Source organism: Caretta caretta, chromosome 14 (assembly GCF_965140235.1).
Source record: "Caretta caretta isolate rCarCar2 chromosome 14, rCarCar1.hap1, whole genome shotgun sequence".
In the NCBI taxonomy this organism is placed as follows: Eukaryota; Metazoa; Chordata; order Testudines; family Cheloniidae; genus Caretta; species Caretta caretta.
Window position 1 is genome coordinate 43,434,930 of NC_134219.1, and position 25,180 is coordinate 43,460,109.

A 25,180-nucleotide genomic window follows, 5' to 3' on the forward strand; every position below is an offset into this window, starting at 1 on the left:
TGCTGTTTGGGACAGAACATTCCAAACCAGGTGGGAGCAGACGTACATCCCAGCCACTGCTAGGACATGCCATTCATGTCTCTTGGCTTTGATAGGCTTCTGATGTTCTATCGTGAACACTAACTTAACTTTAGCAAAGTTTGGTGGGATATTTGATGTGGGTGAACAGAATTGTTAGAAGAGCATAATACATTCCGTTAATTTCCCAGCACCATATGTAAAGAGAGAATTACTGTGCATATAATACCTAATAATAAGGTGGTGTATACTACACCTAACATATATGTATTAGCTAACAGGCCCAATAAAAAAAGTCACATGACATAGAATATCAGGGTTGGAAGGGACCTCAGGAGGTCATCTAGTCCAACCCCCTGCTCAAAGGGGGACCAATCCCCAATTTTTGCCCCAGATCCCTAAATGGCCACCTCATGGATTAAACTCACAACCCTGGGTTTAGCAGCCCAATGCTCAAACCACTGAGCTCCCTCCCCCAAATAGACTCCTAGTGGAATCAAAACTAGCTCTGATATTCCACAGTGGAGAGAGGAGGCGGTGCAATTGTCATGTAGGGCCCTCACCAGGGGCCCCCACCATCAGGTATTAATACCTGTCCCCAGCCTCTCTCAAATATTCTAGTTCTTATTACATTTTTGTGCACATGTGAGCTCTAACTATGGCTCCGATCTCTGGATATCTCAGATCCTCTAAGATAATTTATGTACTTTATGAATTATTCTTGTTATTGTTAAACTCTTCAACAGGTGTCCAGTCAATGCTCTGGGCATCCTTGACAACCTTTTCAAGAGACTCGTGTGAAGAAACAGACCTGAGCCCTATCCCAGGAGCAAATAAAATAACCCCGCAGCAGCAACAGAATGAGAGCAAACAATGGATAATGAAGGTGCTGATCTTGCTGCGTGGTTACATTTACACACTGGGAGTAGTTACATTGACTTTGAGTGGAGCATGTTGTTCAGACACTTCAGGAGCCTAAATAAATTCTCTAAGAAACAGCAGCCACGGGGCGGATTCCTACCTGATCCCATCCTGTGAACAGAACAGGTAAGGAAGCAGATGATAAACCCAGGGAGAAGGGAGCTGGCTCGGGAGCTGTGGCAGGATGAGAGAACCTTCATCTGCACTGTAACTTGATCTAGACAACGGGAAGAAGGAGGAAAGAAAACTCATCTTAGTGAACATAACACTGAGACTAACAGGAAATCATTAAAGTCAAACATTAAAGAGGACACATGAAATAAGAAAGGAATAAATGCATTATTAAGTGAACTTTTTCATATTATGTAGTTAGAACAGCCATTTAAATAAATTGAATATGCGTTTCCTTTATGAGTCTGAATTTGTCCCATCCCTACAAAATCCACATTAAAAATTCAGATCGGTGTAGAAGTTGGTAGTAATTCCGTCAATGGAGAAAAAAGTTTTAAGGAATGAGAAACTGTGTGTTTGTCAGGTTTCAGAGAAGCAGCCGTGTTAATCTGTATTCGCAAAAAGAAAAGGAGGACTTGTGGCACCTTAGAGACAAACAAATTTATTTGAGCATACGCTTTCATGGGCTACAGCTCACTTCATCGGATGCATGTGTGTTTGTGTGTGAGACAGAAAGATTCTTTGTTTTTGTTTGTTTTTTACCCATTTCTTTTCTTTCAACATATCAGAGGCAAAATGATTCAGTCCCATAAACAGAATTATCAAGTATCAGAGGTAACAGAGAAAGAGGCTGCCCATAAAGTTGGATTTGCAAGCGTTTGTAACTTACTTTTCAAAACAGAAATCTACAATAAGTTAATTCATAGCCAGACTCCCTTTGAATGCATTGAGAGCAGGATTAGGTCCAGTTTTCCTGAATAAAATATAAAGAGGAAAGACAAAAAATTCTTACATCGAATAACCACAATAGTCTGGTGTTAAATTCCAATGAAAGGGGAGGAAACAAAATAGCTCAGATAAAATTTGGAATATATAGTTCAAAAGCAAAGTTTATATTCAGAGTCAGATACATTTATCTGGGATTACTGGATCATTTTGCAGCTATTTATTCACTCAAAGACTAAATGTCTCGTAGGAGATATCTAAGAGCAGTGGAGAGAGTACTCAAGTGACAGAAGCTCACCTACCTGATGACTCCTGGAAATCAGCTTTGGGACAGTTTTGAGCTCTCCCTGGCATCTCCGGGTTTTCTACAATCCTCATCCATTCTCCTCTGGGTGGTTTACATTTTCAGTGATGATTTCAGGTTTCAGAGTAACAGCCCTGTTAGTCTGTATTCGCAAAAAGAAAAGGAGGACTTGTGGCACCTTAGAGACTAACCAATTTATTTGAGCATGAGCTTTCGTGAGATACAGCTCACTTCATCGGATGCATACCGTGGAAACTGCAGAAGACATTATATACACAGAGACCATGAAACAATACCTCCTCCCACCCCACTCTCCTGCTAGTAATAGCTTATCTAAAGTGATCACTCTCCTTACAATGTGTATGAGAAAACCTGGATTTGTGCTGGAAATGGCCCAACTTGATTATCATACACATTGTAAGGAGAGTGATCACTTTAGATAAGCTATTACCAGCAGGAGAGTGGGGTGGGAGGAGGTATTGTTTCATGGTCTCTGTGTATATAATGTCTTCTGCAGTTTCCACAGTATGCATCCGATGAAGTGAGCTGTATCTCACGAAAGCTCATGCTCAGATAAATTGGTTAGTCTCTAAGGTGCCACAAGTCCTCCTTTTCTTTTTAGTGATGATTTCAGTGAGGCCAAATTAAGTGAGGAGAAATGACAGAGACAAGGAGCTGGATCCCAGGCTTTGCTTCCAAATGTCTGCCAAAACGGTGTCTCTTTTTTGTCAAGACACTGAAGCGAGATGTGTCTCTCTCGATGCCTCCACCGCGCTAGAAAGCGAAAGTAGGAAAGGGAGGGGCACGCGGGGGGCATTTCCGTCCCTTCACCCCCACATTGCCCTTTGGGGTGAAGGATCCTCTCCCGGAGAAGTCCACCCAGGGGTCCCGTCTTGACTCAGATCTACCCAAGGGCCCCAGTTTGGCGGAAGCCCCGTGAGAATTTCGCAGAGACTCGGCTCCCTGCTCCGCGAGACCCGCTACATGCGGGACCGGATTTCTGACGGCGCTGGGTTCACACGCATCAGGGGCCCCCCGGTCGCTCCACTTCTGCTGCAGCCCAGCGGCCGCGGCGCCGGCTCCGCTCTCCAGCCCCTTCCCCTAGGACCGGCCCCGGGGCTTCTCCTCCGCCCCCCACCCCGCCCACTCGCTCCTGCTCTGCGCTGCGCTGGCGGCTGAGGGCTCCTCTCACCCCCCCCCCCCCCCGCCCGTCACTGGCAAGCAGCCTGTGGGGGGCCGGAGAGGAGCGCTAGGACCAGGGAGAAAGTGGGCGGGGGGGGGATCCTGTTTACCCCTCCCCAGCCCTGCTGCGCCTGCAGTTTACTCCTGGCACCTCCCTCGCTCCAGGGACCAACCCTAGCTCCCCCCCCCCCCCGCTGGGCTTTTGCCCCAGGCCCTGCCCCGCTCCAGTCAGCAGGGACTAATCCTCCCCCCGTGCCCCACTGTGCTGGTCTTGCCCCTGGCCCCTGCCTCGCTCCAGCTGCGGACCAATCCTCCCCCCCCCTTCCCCTCTGTGCTCTTGCCCCTGGCCACTGCCTTCCTCCAGCTGTGGACCAATTCTTCCACCCCCCACATGCCCCCCTGGGCTCTTGCCCCTGGCCCCTGCCTCCCTCCAGCTGTGGACCAATCCTTCCACCCCCCACATGCCCCCCTGTGCTCTTGCCCCTGCCCCCTGCCTCCCTCCAGCTGTGGACCAATCCTTCCACCCCCCACATGCCCCCCTGTGCTCTTGCCCCTGGTCCCTGCCTCGCTCCAGCTGGGGACCAATCCTTCCCCCCCCCACATGCCCCCCTGTGCTCTTGCCCCTGGTCCCTGCCTCCCTCCAGCTGGGGACCAATCCTTCCAACCCCACTGTGTCTTGCTGTCAGGGTAGATAACAATCAATGATTTTTTAAAAAAATTAAAAAATTGGATTTTTTCATTTAAATTGGACTTTTTTGAGAAAATGCTTTTTGAGAAAAAAACCTATCTAAAGATGAGATATCTTTGAGCTATAACCTATCATAGAATAGGGATGATAAATTATATTTCTATAGTATGAGACAATATATTCATGTAATGTTTGAGAAAAGTTTTGTAAATGAGTTCTAATAGTTGATGGATTAGGGACCCAATCTTATGGGGTTCCACAGGCTTCTGTATAGATTATTTAGGTTAATCTTTCTATCTACCCAATGGGACTCAGTGCTCAGTCTAGAAGACACCATCAGAGATGCTTAATTTTTCAGTTCTCAAACTGCGGATTTGGGTCTCCAGAGGTAACATGCTTGTTAACAGCAAAAATGTTTTAAAATAAATAAATAATCTGTAAAGGTGAGAAATAACTGACCTCACCTCTATTGTCCCTTTGCAAATTTGTGTACATGGAGTCAATCCCTTTGTACCTCTCTCTAAAAGTGCAAAGTTTCAAAAACTTCAATGACTAGAAGACTGTTGGGGGCAGAATAGATCTGGACAAGGAGAAGAAGTCTGGACATAAATGTGAGAAGTGAGGGACATATGCTTTTTTGTTTAAATATTATATGTTTGCTGTTGAAGAAAAAAATCCAGAATACTTAACGTTGTTTTTGTTAAATAAAATAATTGAAATGTCTGTCTGGTGATGTTCTCCTCCTAATACAGCCAGGCAAGAAAATCCTCCAATTATTAATGATTAATCTGTTGAATTGGAGATGGTTCACCTCCCAATGACAATAAATATCTGCTTCAATTACCTTTGGTAAATGAAATAACCAATCATTCATTTTCTGATATAGCTGTAAAACTAATCTGAATATGTTTTCAAAATAAATCACTGTTTAAAAATGTATAGTGTGTACCTTCTAAAAATGAAACCTACATCAATCTCTGAGTTGTGAAGAATATGTATTAAGGTTGTAACAACAATCAAGAATGCACATGTATATAGAAAACCCTGATTAAATTGAGATTTCCTGACTAGTGATTTAAATCATGATTTAAATCAAATGCACCCTGCCTGCTGTGCTCTTGCCCGTTCCAGTCAGCAGGGACTAATCCTCCCCCCGTGCCCCACTGTGCTGGTCTTGCCCCTGGCCCCTGCCTCGCTCCAGCTGGGGACCAATCCTCCCCCCCCCTTCCCCTCTGTGCTCTTGCCCCTGGCCACTGCCACACTCCAGCTGGGGACCAATCTTTCCCCCCCCACATACCCCCCTGTGCTCTTCATTCCCCAGGGGGCCCCACAAATATGTTTGGCGCCAGGCTCACTAAAAGCTAATCCGGCCCTGTTTAATACAATCATAATAACCATTATATTTTTCATCTGCTGCGCCAAATGAAAACTCCCCTTTTAATTACTTCAGTAATAAACAGCCCTTGTACGCTACACTGGAGTTTATGGTGAAGGGAGTGTCTTTATTGCTGTAAGGTCGAAGGTTAAAGCCAAACCTCTCTCTGTTCTCAGCTACAAATCAAACAGGGACCAAACTGCGTAAGTTGTTAGTTCTAAGTCCTGACTGGTCAGCAGACATAGTGCTCCCCTTGTGACAGGATCCCCCGCGTGCAAACTGGATCCGGGGTACCACTGTGGCCCCTTACGTCTCCAGCCTGGGCTGTCTCTCACAATGCTTTGAAGCAGTAAACCCCATTGGGAGCTGTCGTCACTCAGCACAAAAATAGGTGGAACCCCACACCCAGCTGGATTGCCTGAATGCTCCCAGAGCCACTCACACATCACACAGAGAAAGGCACCAGCCAATATCCCCCAGCTCCCCAGCCTTGCACCCCAGTGTAAGTTTATTGCCCAGTGTGGAGAGGACATGCACCAGCCAGAAATGGAAATCCAGCTGAGGTGAGAAAGGAGAGCTTGCCAGAGATGTGGCTTGTTACCGGGGCTGCTGTAAAGTTGGATACAATGTTGCACTATTTAATGCACTACACTGTGGAATTTGTATGTTCTTGCAGCTGGATGGTGTGAGCTGAAATTATTTTCCTTAAGGGGAAGGCTGTCATTGCTCCTTGTTTTGCTGGGGAATGCATGGCTGGAGATCTGTAGCCATCAGTCACTCGCCTTCATACTGCTGCTGTTTCATGTGGCTGGGCCCTGCAGCCAGAACTCTTCTGTGGCAGAGTGGATCTGAGATCAGGATCAAGAGGGAATCTGGGGAGTGGCCTTCTGGAGCCAGAACAGGAGCTGCAGCTGCGATGGGAAAGGCGTGCTGGGCAGAGGCATCCTGGGGAAGCAGCTTTTTACTTCCTGAGCAACCAGATACAATGTTGTTACAGATCCTGACTCACATTGTGATGAGATACATTGTTACCCCTGTGTAAGGCAAACTGGTTACATGGTTGTAAACTTGCTTCTAACCAGCCTTGCTGCTTCATGGCATCCAGATGCTGTCAGCTCTGGTGCATGGGCTCAGGGTGAGGATCCCACTGCTGCTGGGTTTTTGTTGCTGGTGAACGTATTGCCTGAGAATTGCAGTCTTCAATCAGATACATGTGACATGCAGTTATTTTTGGCCAACAGAAGTGGCCTCCAGGGGCTGAGGTGGAAGTTGGAGAGATGAATCCCTCATCCCATGTCACTTGCAGCTGACTGTGCCAATGAGACAGTTCCCAGACTGTTTAGTGTAACAGCGGGCTGGGAGAGTGGGAATACTCTCCAACAAGGACACACACACACAAAACAAGGGTTGGGGGAAAGTGAAACAAGCGAGAGGCCATGAGTACAAATCATCCCACTTCTACTGAGTGTTGTTTCAGAGTAACAGCCGTGTTAGTCTGTATTCGCAGAAAGAAAAGGAGTATTTGTGGCACCTTAGAGACTATTGGTGAAATAAATTGGTTAGTCTCTAAGGTGCCACAAGTCCTCCTTTTCTTTGAGTGTTGTTTGTGTTTGCAGGCACCTCCCAGCCCTTATGACTGACCATGACCTCCTATTCACAGACCTAGAAGGCAACCTAGGATTGGACACCTTTGCAGCCCATTTTGCTAATAAGTGAACAGAGGTCGCACAAGGTCACTGAAGTCAAAGCGGGGAACAGAATCAGGGTCTCCAAATGGAATCCAGGTCTTAGCTCCTCAGCCCCACGGCCTTGGCTGAAAGTGTCAAGTATCTGTTCATTAGTTCACCTGTTGCTAACGGTTACACCACACCAGAGCCAGCAACAGGAGACCAGAGCCCTGATCGCAAATGTTCTGCTGATGACTGGCAAACACTGGTCTAAGCCATTAGCACAGCCTGTGTCATGTTCCCTCCAGCAGCTGGCCCACACACAGCCCAACAATTATTCCCAGAGCTGAAGTGGTGTGGTGGGGATCTGAAGAGACATGATTTAAATCAGCGGTTTTCAAAGTCTAGGTCACAGCTCTGCAGGGTTCACCCCTGGCAGGGAAGGTGGCCGCTTCTTTATTTGTATCCCACAAGGTTTCATCTACATTTAATGGGTTATTTAGTTGCAAAGAAATATACAATGGAAATGTAATTACAGGGGTATATGCAATCTACATGTAAGATAACAAGAAACAGCCTTTATTAGTTTTCATGAAGTTTCCACATCAGACATCTTCTCATCTTAACACAACCCTAAATTGAAGTGTGTGTTAATCTAATTACCAAGGCCTACAGAATGGAAAGGTAATGTAATAATAAACAACAAGATTGAGACAAGTAAAAACAATACATTGAACATCTCTGGTTTGATCTCTATCTGCACCAGTGAATTGGCCAGAATACACATCAATACACTTAACCCTTCTTTGATATTCGGACACAAGCGAACTATTGCTCTGCTCTGAGCTGGTCTGTCAGAGTCACATGAGCAATGTATTTTGCACACTGTAATTGCCTTTGAATTACAAGTTCCCAACTGGCAAGAAGGAAGATCAGCATCATGTGGCCAGCAGAGCTCCCAAATGACTGGATAAGTGGAAAATTCACTATTTTCCCTGATTTCCATTGCTTTTGCTGTCGTGCTTCAAAAGGAGACAGCTATTCACAGACACACGTGTGACTCTTCTGCCAGCAAACATGCAGCAAAGTCAGCATTAGAAGCCTTGACTTCAAATGTCACCTCTCTTTTTTGTTCTTTATATTTCCATGCACATCACAACTCGTGTCACAAATACAACACGAGATTCCCTGCCTGAGATAGCAGAGAAGTATCAGACACTTTCTCCCCCTGATTACAAAGTATTTGAGAGGCTGCACAAGGTCACTTCAGGTGGAACTGGGAAAAGAACCCAGCTCTCCAATATGGAAAACCCAGGTGCTAGCCACTCATTCCTACTGCCTTTGGGTTGAATGCATAAAATAGATATGATCTGGTTAGCACCACTGCACAACAGAGCCAGGCACAGAACCTTGGAGCTCTGACCTCTAATCTGGCTCGTAAGCATTTGTGTACCTGATGGAACAGTGTGTCAAGTCCCCCAACAGGGATTGGCCTCAGAAATAATGGTGGGGGACCGGGGAGGCCATGTTACAAATCCTGCTGCTGTGGGAGTGGGGACTGAGGGGTTCCATGGGGTATTAAAAAAAGAAAACTAAAATATATAATTTAATTCACTCGCTCGTTGAAAATGTTATAAGCAATTGATTGAGGGGCAATGTGCCCTGAAATCCTGGTATTCCAGATTGAAAACATCAGTCTCAAAATATGGGCTTGGATTTTCTCAGGAGCCAGGTCCCCATTGAATTCCTGCCCTGAAGCCCTGGGGATTGCACTGGTTGGACAGACGTGGTCTAAGAAGCATTAGGGCCAAGCCCCATTAGACAGGCTGATTTGTTGTTAGAATGGTTGGGCTTTGCCCTAGTGCTGTCCTGAACACTCTCAGCAGCAATGCCTTCCGGGTAGGTATCTACAGTCCCAGTCCCTAGAAAGATCACCCAAGCAGTGGATCCTGAGAGATTTGAAGATGCTGCACTGTGGGACTCATGGAACCGCTGTGGTTGGTCCTTGCGCATGTACACCACAGAACAGGTCAGACTGACCCAGGTCAGCACAGCCCAGGGGTTAGTTTTGTTGCAATCCAGTGTAATCCCAGTGGTAAATGACATGGACCCCTGAGCTGTCTGGAGCCCTTTTGTGTGTGGATTCAAGGTGCTGGGGGGGGGGGGGGCGGGGGAGGTCCGTGCATTATTTAGCACAGTCACCTCCTGTGCCGGCATCTGAGTTTAACCCCTTCATCCCAATGAGAAACCTCATCTCCCTGCTGGGCCTGGGATGTTTGTCAAAGAGTCTTTCCTTCCTAATGGCCGCGCTTCATTACTGCTCAGTGCTGTTGTGGGGTGGCAGGCTGGTCTAGCAGTTTGGGCACTGGACTGGACCTTCGGATATCTTGGTTGTATTCCCAATTCTGCCACTGACCTACTGCATGACCTTGGACAAGTCACTGCCCTCTCTGTGCCTCAGTTTCCCTTCCCCACCTCTTGTCTACTTCGTCTGCAAACTGTTCAAGGTGGGCATTGTCCCTCATTGTGTTTTATGCAGGGCCCAGATCTCATTTGGGGGCTGTGGGGACTGCTGTGATCCAAATAAAACTAATAATAAGTTCTATGATACAAATCAGTAACAAGATCAACAGCTTGTAACTTCCCCATCTCCAGCCTGAAGGCAGCATTCTCACATAGACCGGCCTGCAGCTCTTGTGATTCAAGCCTCACTGATCATTTAACCGCTTCTGTTCTGTAAAAAGCAATTTTCCAATGTGCTGGGGGGAGGGGACTTGACACTTGGCTCTGCCCAGGCCCCACCCCGACTCCACCCCTTTCCCCAAGGCCCCACCCCAATTCTACTCACCCCATTCTGCCCCATCCCCGGAGGGTGCCAATGCTTACTCCTCCTCCTCTCCCCTCAATAGCCCCCACAGCTGAGCTTGACAGGCGGGAGGCACGGAGAGGCACTGATCAGCAGAGCCTGACAGCAGGACCCACGCGGTCGGCACCTATGATAAAAAAGTTCCCTTATTTCACCAGGGGAAGCTGGTTTTAATAAGGATTCCACTTCTTAGATAAAAGTCTCCCATGTCAGGTATCTTGAAAGACTATTTTTTGCCCTTCTTGCCACTCTCCCAAATCATCTATTTTTCAGTAGTATCTCCCATTCAATGAAGGCTTTGGAGAGCTGAATGATGCAGATACACTTGCAACAGGCAACTTCCGGTGAAATGAACCTTGTAACCAAAGTTATTACCATTAAATTTGACAGCAACTCCCTACCTTGTACTCCTGGGCAGCTTCCTCTATAGGAACCACCATGTGAGCTCTGTGCACTTGGGATCTGTCGCACACCACACAGATGGGGGTTTGATCCTCTTCACAGAACAGTTTCAGAGCCTCCTGGTGTTCCCCACACACCCTGCCCCCTCCTGCTCCTTTCGCTGCCTGAAAAGTCAGCCCCTTTGGCTATTTCTACATTTGTCAGCTGCCTGTTGGGCCTGAGGTTTCTCTGTTGCACAGTTTCTCTGCACTGAGGGCAGGAGGCAGCTGTGTCAGTCCCTCCCAGCACTGGGCGATGCAGGCTCGGCAGAGATTGTGCCCACACTCCAGAGTGACAGGGTCTGTGAAATACTCCAGACAGACGGGACATGTCGCTTCCTCCTGGAGACTTTCCACGGGGCTCTCTGCAGCCATGGCTCCCTCTGGGCAGTGGGACAAGGTTACTTTCACTTTCCTGAGGTCAGGAAGGTAGGGGCAGGCTGGGGGTGGGGGTGCTGTACCAGCACTGATGGTGAAAAAAATCCAAATAAAAACAAAAAACAAAATCCTGGCCCCCCAACTGCCCCAGCCAGGGCCCCCACAATGCCAGAGCCAGACCCCCACGCCTCCACCCCACTCTGGGCCCCATGCAACACCCTCCCCACACACACACACTGTCCATGCTAAGGCCTCCACCATACACCCCCACACACTGTATATACCAGCACCCCCTACTCGTTCTGCATTCAAATCCCTCCCCCCATACACTCTGGGGATCCCCTGAAGCAACACCTCTCTGTGCCCCACCAGAAACCCACACAGCCAGTGTCCCCTTTGCCCCTCTTACCCCCTCCCCCCCACACGATACCACCAGTCCAGTGTGCCCACCAGGACCCACCAACCAACACTAAGAGAAAGACAGGCCAACACACCGAGCAGAACTTTTAATATTTTTTTAAAAAAAGAAAAAGAAAAAAAAGCAGGGGAGCCGACCCGAGGTGCAGCCAGTACACACCCAGAGCAGATCCCCAACAGACACCCCCTCCCAGGCTGGTGCACCCCAGATAACCAAAGACTGACCAATAATTAGCACAGGGCAGTGGGTGCCACTCCCCTCCCCCCACCAGCCCATTCGAGCCACCCCCAGCCCAGCTGTGCCAACCCCCCCAACTCGCGCAAACCCTGCTGCAGCCTCCGCCTGCCCCTCCCCCACACAGCCTGTGTGTCCCCCCGACCCCAGCTGCCCCACAACAGCCCCCCCACCCCGGTGCACTGCAACTGCCAGGCCAGCAGGGCAAGGGCAGGTTAAATCGATGCTGCCCTGCTGCAGGTACTGCTATCCCCCCCTCAAACCACAACGCCCGCCCCCCTCAACCAACAACCTCCCTGCCGTGAACCAGGCGCAGCAAAGCAAGCTGGTGGCTGGGGTGGCCCTGCTGAAGGGGCGGCACTCCGGCAGCAGCCCCGGCGGCAATTCGGCGGCAGCCCCTCTCCGTTGTTTCCCAAGGCTGCAATTCACTTCACCTCTGGGTGTCCTCGATCCCACCTGCCACATGGGGCTAATGCTGACCCTGCCTCCTAGGCTGAATCCATTCATGGCTGTGTGGTGATGGGGGAAATGGCGATACCAAGGTGAGTAGATTTGGGCTGAATTACTCCACAGTCTGAGAGTGAGAGCCAGCTCCCTGCAGGGGGCACGGGAGAGTGAGGGACTCAGGCCAGCTCCGCATAGAGGGGCGTCAGGGCTTTAGCCCTGCAGCTTCTGCCGCTAGGGCATCTGGGGGTCCTGAACTGGGGGCTTCAGCCCCACATCTTCTCCCAGGGTCCAGGGCTTCTCCCACCCACCCTGCGCGGCTTCTGCCGGGGTCCGTGGCAGTGTTCCCTGTAATTTTTTATTTCCATGTGCGGAATGACTTTTGTTATGAGCACCAATATGGAGGTGTGTGGTAGGGCTAGGGCCAAGCGGTCTCGGGGGGTTCAGGGCTGGGGCATAGGGTTTGAGTGCGGGGCAGGTGAGGGCTCTGTCTGTGCATGTGGGGTTAGGGGTCAGGCTGGTGATGAAGGGTTTGGGGTGCTGGCTGCCCTTGGGACTATCCCCAGCTCTCTCTCACCGGCTCCAGCTTGGGGCCACTTGAGAGGTGCCTCTCCACGGTCACAGCATCTCCACTGGCTCGGCCGGGGGCATCTGTCCCCCAGCCAGAGCAGGTCCAGGCTAGGCTTGGTGGGGGTCAGGGAAGGGGCATAGCTGAGAGGGAATTTAGGTCCGGGGCTTCTCCTTTATCCCCACCCTGCCCAGCGCATCTCCTGCTGGGGTCTGGAGCTTCTCCTCCCCCTAATCTGCCACTGCACCCATCCAGCCTGTGCGCATAGGAGCCCTGCAGCACACCTGGGTGATTTCAAACAGCCTGGAGCTCCCAGCCACTGCTACCAGGACCACCGCAGTGGTGGCAGCCAGGGTCCGCAGGCCCTTTGAAATCTCCTGGGCCCCTAGGCAATTGCCCCCTTGCCCCCTCCAGTGGCCCCTGGTGGGTGAAAGGTGTAACTGCAGCACGTCTCTGGCAGAATGTATTTTCTGCAGAGAAAAAGAAAATTCTGGATGGCACATGAATTCTGTGCCTACGCAGGGGCACAGAATCCCCTGAGCAGTGTTTGATGGCTTGTGTTGCTCTCCCTTTTATCTAATCCCCGGTAAATGCAGTTTCACCCCTTTTAATTATTTATTTTATTACTCTCATTGTTCTTAGTTCACCATCACTTTGGGTAAGACTGTGTAGAGGTATGTCCTTGTGCTACCTGGTTCACGATTGACTTACTTCGCCCATGTTCACTAAGGGCACTGGCCTATTGTTGGTTTAAAGCCCCTTAAACGGATGAATGTAGCAGCTTCCCTTTGTCCAGGTTAATGGTTACACATGAGAGCAAGACACAATAGCAAAGAGAAGACCCAAGGCCACTCTGGAATTTTTGTGTTGTGTGTGTGTGTGTCCACACGCGCACCCAGTCACAAGTTGACTGATAGAGTTTGGAGCAGTGAGCAAAGGAAGATTTCTGAGGTTTTTTTGGATGGGTGGGATGGTTTGGTGCCTCCTTAGATAATAGAAACAGAACTTCCTACATACTTTGTAAATACACTAGATTGTATGAAAGATACCAGACTCATCATCAAATTCTGCTCTCAACTAGAACAGTGCGCAGGGCCTTCAACATCAGCCATCCACTCGGGTCAACCTAATAACACACTCTTGTATGAAATCTCTCTCAGAGGCAAATTTCTACTGTAATTTTAACTAAACATAGATATACAGTAGTGATAACCCCAAGAAATCATATGGTACATCATGCCTCAAAGAATTATGATTTAAAACCAAGTTTGGGGTTCTTTTCATTTTTTGTTTCTGAGCCTTTTAGGGGTGCATTAGATTCACATTTTCACTTTTTTTCCAAAACCACAAGTTAAAATTCTTTTATTGGTATACTTAGTGAAAACTGTGATTCTCAAGCAATCATTTGATTCCAGAAGCTTGTGCTTTCAGAATAAAAACACCAAATGGTAATGCCACCCTCTTGGTAAAATGGCAAGAGTCGGTAACACTGGTGATATATATTTGGCTATCTAGACACACATGACACTGGTATCAATGACAATTGCACTGAATACAGCTAAGGACATGGTTACATTATGTTTCTGGATACAGGCTGTACCTTGCAAGCTGAAATTGCAACCATTGATTGACTTACTGCTCTGAAAGGTTCCATATATCTGAAATGGCTTTATGTTCCTATGACAATTAATACCATTTTGGACTTCCAATATTATGAACTTTTTATACCTTTTAATTAAAAATAATAAACCTAATGTCTGTAACTAATCCTCCCATTCTGTGAACACTGAAGCATATGCTTTTTGGAGGTAGCTGCCCTGGGACATGTGTAAGGTGATCAGTAGATACTGCCAGGCTTATGGCCTGAGGACATCCTGATTTTTTGTACCTCAGTGGTGGCCACCCTATTTCAAAGCCTTCGCTGTCCTTCATTCTCACAAGTTTACTTTTTTCCCCTTCCAAACAGGGGTATCATTTGCTGGTGCCCCTCCAACCTTGGTTCCCCCGCCCGCAAAATTTTCATAGCTCTTTGCCAGGGGTTGTGTGAAAAACAGCCCCATCAAATTTAGCCATCGGGTTTAGCTACCAGTGGTGGTTTCTGATACTATCCATATCACGTCTTGCTTTCCTATCTGAATTAACTACCCCCAACTTTCCACATGGGTGTCTCATTCAGAGGGCCCTGCCTGCCACATCCCTCCTCACCCCCGCGAGACCACCCCCCGCCCCGCCTGCCACTCACCACATACTTCCTCACCCCCCCCCGTGAAACGCCTGCCCGCTGCTCACCGTGTGCCTCCTCACCTCCACCCCATCCCCTGTGAGATCCTTCCCCCACTGCTCTCCATGACCCTCCTTTCCTTCACCCCCCCAACAAAATCCCCCCCCCAACTGCCACTTGCCCCATCCCTCCTCATCCCCCAGCCCCTGCAAGATCTCCCAGCCCACGGGTCACTGTGTCCCTCCTCTCCTCAACCCTCCCCGCAAGACTGCCCAGTGCACCCTGTCCCTCCTCTCATCCACCCCCCTACCCACAAGATGCCTCTACCCATCACTCACTGTGTCCCTCCTCTCCTCCATCTCCTTGCCCGTGAGACTCCCCATACCTCACTCATGTCCCTCCTCTACTCCATCGCCCCGTGAGATCCCCACATTGCCGTGTCCCTCCTCTCACCCATCCCCTGCCCGCAAGACCCCCAACCTGCTCTGCATCCTTCCTCACCCCTCCTCCCCGTCAAGAGCCCTCCCCCCTTGCTGCATCCCTTATCAACGCTGCCCTCACATGGGCAGGAGAGTGATGCAGTGAATGGTGGTGGCTGGGCAGGGCCTGCAGTGAAGTGGGGACAGGGCCTGGGGGGGGGAGCACGGGGGTGGAATGGGGGTGCAAGAGGTGGGACAGGGAACTAGCCTCCCCCAGGGGAAGCTTCACCCGCCACCCGTGTTAAGGCTGTTTTAGTGCTTGAGGGGTTCACGGTTGATACCTGGTGAGTGAAATCTAAATACAGAACAGACAACCAGTGGGGGGTTTGTGCCCTGCTTTGTAACTGCCCTGAGGTTGGACCTCACGTTCTTGAGCTGCCCACAACAATTACGGCTGGGACATGAAGGTGAAGGAAACAAGAATGGTTTGTAGTGTTTTTATTTTACAATAAGTAGGTGGAAAGCAGGAAAGTAAAAGGAGCTAAGACAGAGTTTAATGACCACAGCATATTGTAAGGAGATCCACAGCTACTCAGAGCAGTTTGCTTAATGGCACTAAAATAGCACCAATGCCCAGGAATTAATATAGGGAATTAATGAGTTACAGTCTCACTTTCAGTAACACATCATAAATCCCTCTGTCCCTCTCAGGTTCCCTTTCCTTCTCCCTTTTCTTTCATACTCTCCTTCTCTACTCAGCATTTTTCTAGCCCTCACTTGTGATCCCTGTTTATTTTCCTGTGTCTTTCCCACTCTCCTCCCCGCCACAGATCATCCCCCTTGGCTGCTCCCTTCTTTCCCCTGATTTTATACATTCCCCTCTTGCTGCCCCAGCGCGATCTAATCCCACAGATCTGCACAAAATGCGCCCAGCTGCTGCAGAGCTTCCAGCTTCTCCCAAAACCCTGATTGATTCATGCTGGGTCCCTGCCCAGCCCCCACCTCTGCCTGTCCCCAGCCCGGCTGTTAGTTCTGCCCCCTGCCCAGCCCCCACCTCTGCCCCTCAGGGCCCCTCTGCCCCTCCTGCAGCCCCAGGGGTTCCTCCCCCTCCCCCTCTGCCTCCTGGGGCTGCAGGGGGGGAGGAGCTTCCAGGGGCCATAGAGATGAGGGGCCAGGGGCTGGGTCGATGGGAGTCCTCCAAGGTCATAGAGACTAGGAGCCGTGAGGCTAGAGAGGCTGATTTCCGGTTCCCCCCTCTGCTGTGGGGCTCAGGGACGCAGTCGGAGCCGGGATCCCCCCCACACCCCGAGCCAGGGGCGGATTCTCTCCCCAGGGACGGAGCCCGGCGGGAAAGTGAAGATCGGGGCCTCGGCACCAGCATCGATAAATGTCACCTGCCCCCGGCCACAGTCCAGACAAACCCAGACCCTGCTGGGGGCCTGGCTCAGGGGCAGGGGGGTCGCAGGGGAGGTGAGAGCCCGGAACTGATCCCCCCACCACCGCTCCACTGCCCAGATCCCCCCCTCAGGGCTAAGGCTGATCACCCCCTTCCTCCCCACAGACTCTCTGGCCACCCCCACAGCCCAGGATCCCCCACCCCCCACCTCCACCTCCCAGCAATGTCTCCCCGCGGCGAATCCCTCACAGCCCAGCACCCAGGCCCAAGAATCAAATCTCTCAGGGTTGTCGGGCAGTCGCTGCCGCGTGTCTCCCCATCTCACACTTTTCCCACCCTTAGACAGGACAAGGTCGGGATGAGCCGTGTCTGGATCCAGAGTCACATGCGCTGGGGAGAGAGAATCAGAGCGTGAGGGGCAGAGCTCGGCCCTGGGGGAGGGTTTGATGGCGTCAGTGACAGAATCTGCCCCAGCTGGGGAGTGACTCAGGGAATCTCCTTCCTCCAGGATTTACCCCTCAGCTCTGAATGGGAAGCAGCTCTGAGAGGTCAGCACAGTGCAGCGGAGAGTCATGCCCTGGGCAGAGGTGGACCAGCCATGCAGCCAAAGGGCCACTTGAGCCAGGTCTGGGACTCAGGCTCTTTCCTGTCCTGCTCCACATCTCTCCAGGGAGGGGACTAGAGACCCAGGTGTCATGGGGGCCCCACAGAGTGGTGAGAAACAGCTCCCTCTCCTGAGTGCTCACTGACACGCCTCACCTCTCCCTGCAGTTTCCCATCTTAAACCCCACGTTCCCAGATGAGAGAGAGCATTGCTATGGGGAGAGAATAGATGCCTCCCATCCCTGCACCCTCAGCCTACGTGAGAGCAAGGGGAGTGCTGGGGGAGAAGGAGCACGAGGTTCATCTTCCTGTCTGACTCTGGCAAAGACCAGACTAACTCAGCAGACACATATTAACAGACACACACACCCCTCACTCACTCAGCCCTTGCCCAGCATGGGGCAGGAGCGGTGACTGCAGGCAGGGATGGCCTGTGCTGGTGGAGGGTCCAGCCGGGAAATGAAAGGGTCTGAGCGGGAAGGGCAGCCTGCCCTGCCACTAGTGAAATGGGGGCACTAGGACCCTGCGGCAGCAGATGATGCAGGGAGGTAGCAAGGAGCTGCAGGGGAGAGACAGGGACACTCTGCTCTGGGGCCCAGGGAGGTGCAAGGGGGGCAACAAGGGGGGAACAGGGGACACTCGGAGGGGGCACGGGGGCAGGGTGGGGACAGGGGGAGACCTGGCCCCAAACATTGGTGGAGCCGGGCCCTCAATATTGCTGGAGCCACGAGCCCATATAACTCACCGCTGCGGCTTGCCAGTAGGGCCGTAACAGGGCATATTGGCTTCCTTTCACCTCTGCTGTTATTACCTGTAAAGCTCCTTTCTCCACTCTCGCTACCCTGCTGTTCTCTGGCAACATATTGTGTCCCTGGGGTTGGCCCATTAGCTGGTGTCCCGTGTGTGTGTTTTATGATACAATCTCCAATTACATGATCACACACTGTTTTTGCCACAGGACCCCTGCCTCATTCTTTCACTGCCCAGGATGGATGCACAAGGGGTGAGAATTAAGGGCGTACAGGGCAGCATAAAACTAGCATTTCCTAACTACCAAGTGTTTTACATTTCAACTTAAATCATCTTCTGTTCAGGGGGGTTGTGCAATATTCTGTACTTGTATCATGTCCCCTCTTGCGCCTCTCTTTTAAAGGTAAAAATCCCCTGTTTTCTCAATCTCTCCTCGTGCTGATTCTCATTGCCTTTCTCTGAGCCCCCTTTTCTTCTTCGATACCCTTTCTGAGGTGGGGTGAGAAGTACCCAACACAGTACTCCCGATGAGGGCAAAACACTGATTTCTATAACGGCTGTATAATATCTCCATGTTGTTCACCATCCCCCTTTTATGGATTCTCAGATTTTGTTTGACCTTCTCCCCAGAGCTGCGCAGTGAGCAGAGGGTTTTGTCAAGCTGGCCACAGTGAATTCCAGGTTGCATGACTGAGGCCTTGGCTACACCTGCACGTTATAGCACAATAGAGCTGCCCAGAGCGCTCTCCCTCACTCCCCGTCCACACTGGCAAGGCACGAAGAGCGCTCCGACTCCCTGGCTAGAGCGCGGCTGGTCCTCCACCTCCCCGGCAGGGATAAGGTTTGCTGCGTATTGTTGAGACTCTGCAGCGTCAGTGTGGACGAGGAGTAACGTTACAGCGCTCTGATTGCCCTCCGGAAACGTCCCATCATCCCATTAACTGAAGTGACCGCTCTTGTCTTTGTTGAGAACTCCGGCTGGAATGCGGAAGTGGCCCTTTCGAAGCTCCATTTTGGAGGCTCGGCTGCTTATCAGCTCGGAGAAACAGCTACTGTTTGCTTTGAGTAACTGGAGAGAGAGGCGGGGTCTGAACTTACAGACAGCGTGCTGACACACTCTCAGCACCCCAAAACCCACTCTCTCTCCCCCCACATACACACAACACACTCCACCCCACCCCACACCCATTTGAAAAGCACGCTGCAGCCACTTGAATGCTGGGATAGCTGCCCATAATGCACGGCTCCCAATGCCGCCGCCAATGTGGCCACGCCCCTGCGCTGTCAGCTCTCAGTGTGGACAGACTGCGGCGCTTCCCCTACTGCGCTCTCTGAAGGCGGGTTTAACCCAAAACGCTCTACAGCTGCCAGTGTGGCCAAGCCCTGAGCTGCTGATGCACTTATTTTCAAACCCTGTAATGTGAATGAGTCGCTCAATTTTTTCCCTCCATGATATGTTCATTTATCACCAGGGCACTTCATATCCCACCAGGTTTCCCTTTCACACAGCTTGGGGGGGGGAGAGGTCCCTCTGAACCGCCTCACAGTCTTCACTGGACTTGACTAGCCAACCTCAGCTGTGGCCCTCTGGAAGAAGAATCATTCCTCACAGGGCCACTCCTGAAATCCCCTGTGCATCCCTCTATTCCTCTCCCACTCCCTAACCTCACCCCTCCCCATACCACTCCTCTCCTGCCCCATCTTCCCCAAGGAATTCCAGAGCGCACACTGGCTCTCTCTGTGCCCTTACTGGCTTCTCATGCAGCTTGGATCCTGCCGTGTGTTTGGGGGGTTGCAGTCAGTGTGTGATGGGGTCTCGGTATCTCTGTGTGTGACCTATGGGGGTCTGTGTGCAGTGAATGTGCTAAGCCCTGCTGGCTGCCATGTACCTGTGCCACGGCTAGAGCGGCAGCAGCAGCTGTCTGGGCACATGCAACCCTGTTAGGGCTTCTGAAAATTGAAATGAGCAGCCTAGACATTAACCTGGCCCTGGCCAAGCCCTTTGTCCACCCCTCCCGCCCTGAGCCTCCAGCCCCATCAGGGACTCTAACAGCATCTCGCTGAGAATCCTCTGAGCTTCCAGTGGGCACAAAAGAGCTCCTTGGGCACCCAAAATCACAACGTTGGCCAGACAAACCTTTGAGTCTTTTCACCTTAGTACAGAGCCATCCCTGCCCCAAAGAGCTCGTGTAAAATATTAACTGTATGACAAAAGGGGACTGGAAGTCTCAGGGCAGGGAGAGCTTTGGATATCGATGCAATAGGAGCTGTAGTTACCTGGGCAGACGATGTTTCTTCTCCAGTCTGAAACCAAACACAGAGAGAGGGATGAGAACTCAGCTGAGTGAATGCAGCAACACCAGGGCTCTGGGATGAAGAGCAGCTGGCTTAAGCTGAACCCGGGCAAGAGCAAAGTGAATGAGAAGAAGGGACACATTTTGAAGAACGAGATGAGACTCTGCCCTTCATTTAATTGAATCTGTACAGACCCCATTCACCAAAGTTGAGGTGCAAAGACTAGGTGACCTGGTAGCATCAGTGTCTAAACATCCCAGCTCACTAGGCCCAGGGCTACCCTGGGGTGGGTGCGGGGAAGATCGACCTAAGATGCACAACTTCAGCTATGGGAATAGCGTAGCTGAAGTCGACGTATTCAGGTCGACTTACTTCGGTGTCCTCACGGTGGCGAGTCAATAGCTGCCGCTCCCCCGTCGACTCCGCTTGCGCCTCTCGCGGCGGTGGAGAACCGGAGTTGACGGGAGAGCGCTCGGGGACTGATTTATCGCGTCTACACTAGATGGGATAAATCAACCCCCGATAGATCGATTGCTACCCGCCAATCCGCCCTAGGAAACTCTGCCTCTTCCTGGAGGCAGGAATCTGGCCAGTGATCCCTGCCTCTGCCACCGCCAGGCCGGGTTACTGTCGCTCACTGAATCTACAGCTGAGTGTGAAGGCTCCAGCTGGTACCGAATGCAGCTGCCGGCCTTCTCCAGGGCTTAGGCCACAGTGAACCCATCAGGCCCATGTTCCAATCCCTTCACTGACTCCCAGTCCCCTTCTGATGCCAGTTTAAGGCCTTGGTTTTAATCTGCAAATCAATTAAAGAATCCAGCCCCAGCGGAGGCTGTTTGTGAGCCGTCCAGGTAGGAGGCTACAGAGGCCCCTGCTCCGCCCCCACCCCACCTCATTCCACCCCCTTCCCGAAGTCCCCGGCCCCACCCTGCCTCTTCCCCTCCTCCCCCAAGCGTGTCACATCCCCGCTCCTCCCCTTCCTTCCCAAAGCATCCTGAGTGCTGTGAAACAGCTGTTTTGCGGCAGGTGGGAGGCACTGGGAGGGAGGGGGAGGAGTTGGTCAGCGAGGCTGCCAGTGGGCACCTTGCCCTTGGCTGTGGGTGGGTGCAGAGCACCAGGTAATTTTTCCTTGTGGGTGCTCCAGGGCTGTCGGCACCTATGGCCAGTGGTGACAGCGAGAGCAGCAGCAGCAAGCCAGTTGCATAGGTGGACAGATCAGCGGACATGTTGCTCAATGTCCCTGCCCCCCCACCACAAACACACACACACCCACACCCACAGACGCCATTCAGGGGTGGGAGGTGAAGCCATGTGAGGGCACCTCTGAACTCTGGGTCTTGGCTGATTAAGAACAACAACCTGTGAGTGGGCTGCAGTGGCGGGAGAGGGGAGTGGTGTGTTACAGGTCACTCGCTCATCGGATTTTCACACGGCAAGGTGGGAAACTGAGGCAAAGGACACTGCCCAATGTACTGTGCCCACCGGTGTTCACTTCGGGTAACATGCTTTTGAATCATGGCTGTGGTGTTTCCCCAAAACAATGCTGGGTTCCCTTTGCCTTGTAATAAAAGTTTCTTTTGTTATCCTCAGGGCGGGTGAGTAGGAAGTTTTGTCTCTTACCCTGTATCTACACTAGCACGCCTGATTGACAAAAGTTTCACCGACAAAAGCACCGGTGTGGACAGTGCTATGTTGGCGGGAGACACTCTCCCACCGACATAGCTACTGCCGCTCGTTGGGGGGGGTTAAATTATGCTGGTGGGAGGTCGGCATAGAGCGGCTACACGGGAGAGCCCATTGCAGGGCAGCTGCAGGGGTACGGCTGTGCCGCTATAAGCCTTAAAGGGGCCATTATAGAGCCTTAAAAAGGCTCAGGAGTTAAATTTGCCCAGATTATTGGGTGGGGTCTCAAGGTTTTTCTGTTTTGTATTGCTAAGAGGAACCCTTGACACTGCACCCAGTCCTTGGTGCTGCCGACTCCACCTGGCAGAAGGGTGAGAGATTGATAGATCCAGAGATAGTTTCAACACCATGGAAAAGGCTGCATTCGAGAAATAGAAACACTCACCAAGTTCACTTTGAAGATCATCTAGGTAACAAAGAATCAGAAACAAATACACACTAATTAAGTGCATCTCTTCCAGGATGGAATCAACCCCAGCCTCCCATCATGCAGCCTGTCCCTCTCAAACCCATTCATCCAGGCAATGGGCAGGGAAACTACTGAGGTCTGGAGAGAAGAGTCCCTTTCCAACCCACAGGCAGGGCACGGAGCACCTGCCAAGTCCCATAGGGTGCGGCTACACAGCAACTGAATACCCCCAATTGACCCATGGCAGCTAACTAGCTTCACAAGACATGGGCTGGGGGCCTGTAAAATTGTGGTGTAGACACTTGGGCTCATTTTGTGTCTACACTGGAGTAAAGTATCAAAAAATAACTGATTATCTGCATGGATTTACAGTTCTGAAAGTTTTGAATTCCCCAGGGAATTAGGGCCAGATTTTTAAAGGTATTTAGGTTCCTAACTCCCACTAATTTCAATTGGCATTAGGTGTCCAAATACCTTTAAAAAACTACCCTTGGAGCCCAATGCCGATTCCTTGCATATTCCATGTTCCCATTCACTTTGCTGGGAGCTTTAGGAGTGCACGGAATGTAATATTGGGCCCTAAAATTATCAACGTTTTTCTTTTAGTGATGTGACTTGTGCATTTAGTGTTGGATCCTACACTCGTTGAAATCAAAGGCACAGCTCTAATTGATGTTAGTGGTGCAGCATCAGGGCATTCAAGTTTTTCTCATTTAAAAAATAAAACACGAGGAGACAAATATGAACAAAGTTTTCTTGTTGGAGGAAAGGGCACAACACTTACCGATTTTGGTATCACGGTTCCCTAAAAAACAGAAATAAATATAAATTATTGTTAGGAGCATTTTTCTCATGGATATACCGTTGTCTGAGTTTTGTGAAAGTTGAATATCGTGTCTCACTTTCCATAAAACCAGTTGGGGTGAAACTGATCAGGCTTAATCTCATCCCAGTTTCCTTTTAACATTCAATGAAAAAATGAACAACTCCTCCTCCAATATAATTACACACAAGATCCACATTGGACCAAATTATTTACTTGTCAGATGAGGCAAGAGGACATTTGAGGGCACAGAGTCCTCCTGGTCCCCCATGTCATGGTGCCTCCAGCACCATGTGGATTTCACCCTCCGAGAAGATACATTTCAAAGAACATTTTCTTTCTGGTTTTCTCTTACCCACATTCTGAATAATTATCAATACATTATCCCTGATATTTCATGTGATACTCAAATTGATCTCTCTTTCATAATGATCATCATAAATAATAAAACAGCAAACAACTTAATGGAAAAGGTTCTATGTGGAGAAAAATTGAATTTACTGATTTCTCCAAGATGTTTCCCTAAAGAAATGAAATAAAGCAAACAGATGGAAATACAAATTATTTAAGAAGATTTCTAGTTAATGGAGATTTAAAGGAGTGTTTTCATGATATGAACGCCTGGCCCCTAAACACCAAACATTTCATTCATGGTTTTACTAACCATGTGGCCACACTAGAGTTAAGTGTCCAACAGTAACTGACTATTTTCAAGGATTTACAAATGCAGGAACACCAGGGCTCTGGGATGAAGAGCAGCTGGCTTAAGCTGAGCCCAGGCAAGAGCAAAGTGATTCAGAAGCTGAGACACATTTTGTAGAACTAGATAAGACTCTCCCCTTCATTCCTGGGAATTTGTACAGCCCCCATTCACCAAAGTCAAGATGCAAAGACTCAGGTCCCATGTGACCCTTCCCTAGGCCTAGTTGACCAGGTAGCATCAGTGTCTAAACATCTCAGCTCACTGGGAAACTCTGCATCATCCTGTGGGCAAGAATCTGGCCACAGTGATCCCTGCCTCTGCCACCACCAGGCTGTAGATCACTGAATCTACAGCTGAGTGTGAAGGCTCCAGCTGGTACCGAATGCAGCTGCCGGCCTTCTCCAGGGCTTAGGCCACAGTGAACCCATCAGGCCCATGTTCCAGTCCCTTCACTGGCTCCCAGTCCCCTTCTGATGCCAGTCTAAGGCCTTGGTGTTAATCTGCAAGTCCATTAAAGAATCCAGCCCCACTGGAGGCTGTTTGTGAGTCGTCCAGGTAGGAGGCTACAGAGGCAGAGCGTTGTACAGGGCACCCAGGTTGCAGGGTGGGACTGACACAGCTACCCATTACTCTGGATTGTACCCTGGGTGTGTCACAGTCACACCCTGAATTAAAACTCACTGGCTAAACAGGGGGCAGAGATGCCAAAGCCCAGTGAAAATCAGAGGGGGTGGGGACAGGCGTTCCTGCCTGATGCTATGAATTCCCCTTCGAGAGGCCTAGGTACCATTTGACCCTCCCCTCCCCTCTCCCGTGTTGAAAGCCAGAGCTGATTAGACTCCATGGAGAGCCCTTGTTTCAGTTCAGTGGTTGCAAGAGCTGAAACCATTGATGAGGAGGCCTGGGGCCAAGTCGCAGACCTGGTGTGGGGACAGGGCTGCAGGGAACAGCCTGGAGACGCAGCAGGAGACACGGCCTGCTGGAGCCCCTGGGCAGGTCGGGGAACCTCAGAAGGCGCCATTGCGGAAGTGGCAGTGGGTGGCCAGCAGCAGCCGTGGTAACCCCAGTGGAGCTGAGCGGTGGCAGAGGGAACAGCAGCAGAGAAACCAGCAGAACCCGCGGCAGAGGCATCAGCCAGCGGGGCAGAGACAGCAGCCGCCGCGAGCCAGTTCCAGAGGCAGGAGTGGCAGCAGAGGCGTTGCTCGATGTCCCTCACCCTTTTTCAGGGATGGGAGGCAGTGAGCAGCCAGGGGCCTAGGTGCCGACTTCCCCTCTGGCCGGTGGGTGCTCGACCCCCTGCTCCACCCCAGGCCTCGCCCCCACTCCACCCCTTCCCCCAAACCCCTACCCCACCTCTTCCCACCCCTGCTCCACCCCCCCATTCCACCCCTGCCCCAAGTCCCCACCCCTGCTCCGCCCCCGCCCCACCTCATTCCACTCCCTTCCCGAAGACCCCGTCCCCACCTCGCCTTTTCCCC

At 50.9% G+C, this 25,180-nt stretch overlaps 2 protein-coding genes across 2 annotated transcripts in view; both read right to left on the bottom strand.

The window, feature by feature from the left end:
• Positions 1 to 25,180, bottom strand: part of LOC142069131 (butyrophilin subfamily 1 member A1-like) — a 204,197-nt gene that overhangs the window by 41,199 nt on the left and 137,818 nt on the right. The window contains exon 9 of the mRNA XM_075119519.1: positions 1,040 to 1,156. Coding sequence (XP_074975620.1) covers positions 1,040 to 1,156 — 117 coding nt within the window. The remainder of the gene's footprint in view (positions 1 to 1,039; positions 1,157 to 25,180) is intronic.
• The window catches only part of LOC125621600 (butyrophilin subfamily 1 member A1-like), a 35,886-nt gene continuing 26,229 nt past the window's right edge, over positions 15,524 to 25,180 (bottom strand). Inside the window, exons 7-8 of the mRNA XM_075119520.1 lie at positions 20,067 to 20,093; positions 15,524 to 16,826 (exon numbers count right to left, since the gene is read on the bottom strand). Of these exons, the coding sequence (XP_074975621.1) occupies positions 16,309 to 16,826; positions 20,067 to 20,093 (545 nt within the window). The 3' untranslated portion in view covers positions 15,524 to 16,308. The remainder of the gene's footprint in view (positions 16,827 to 20,066; positions 20,094 to 25,180) is intronic.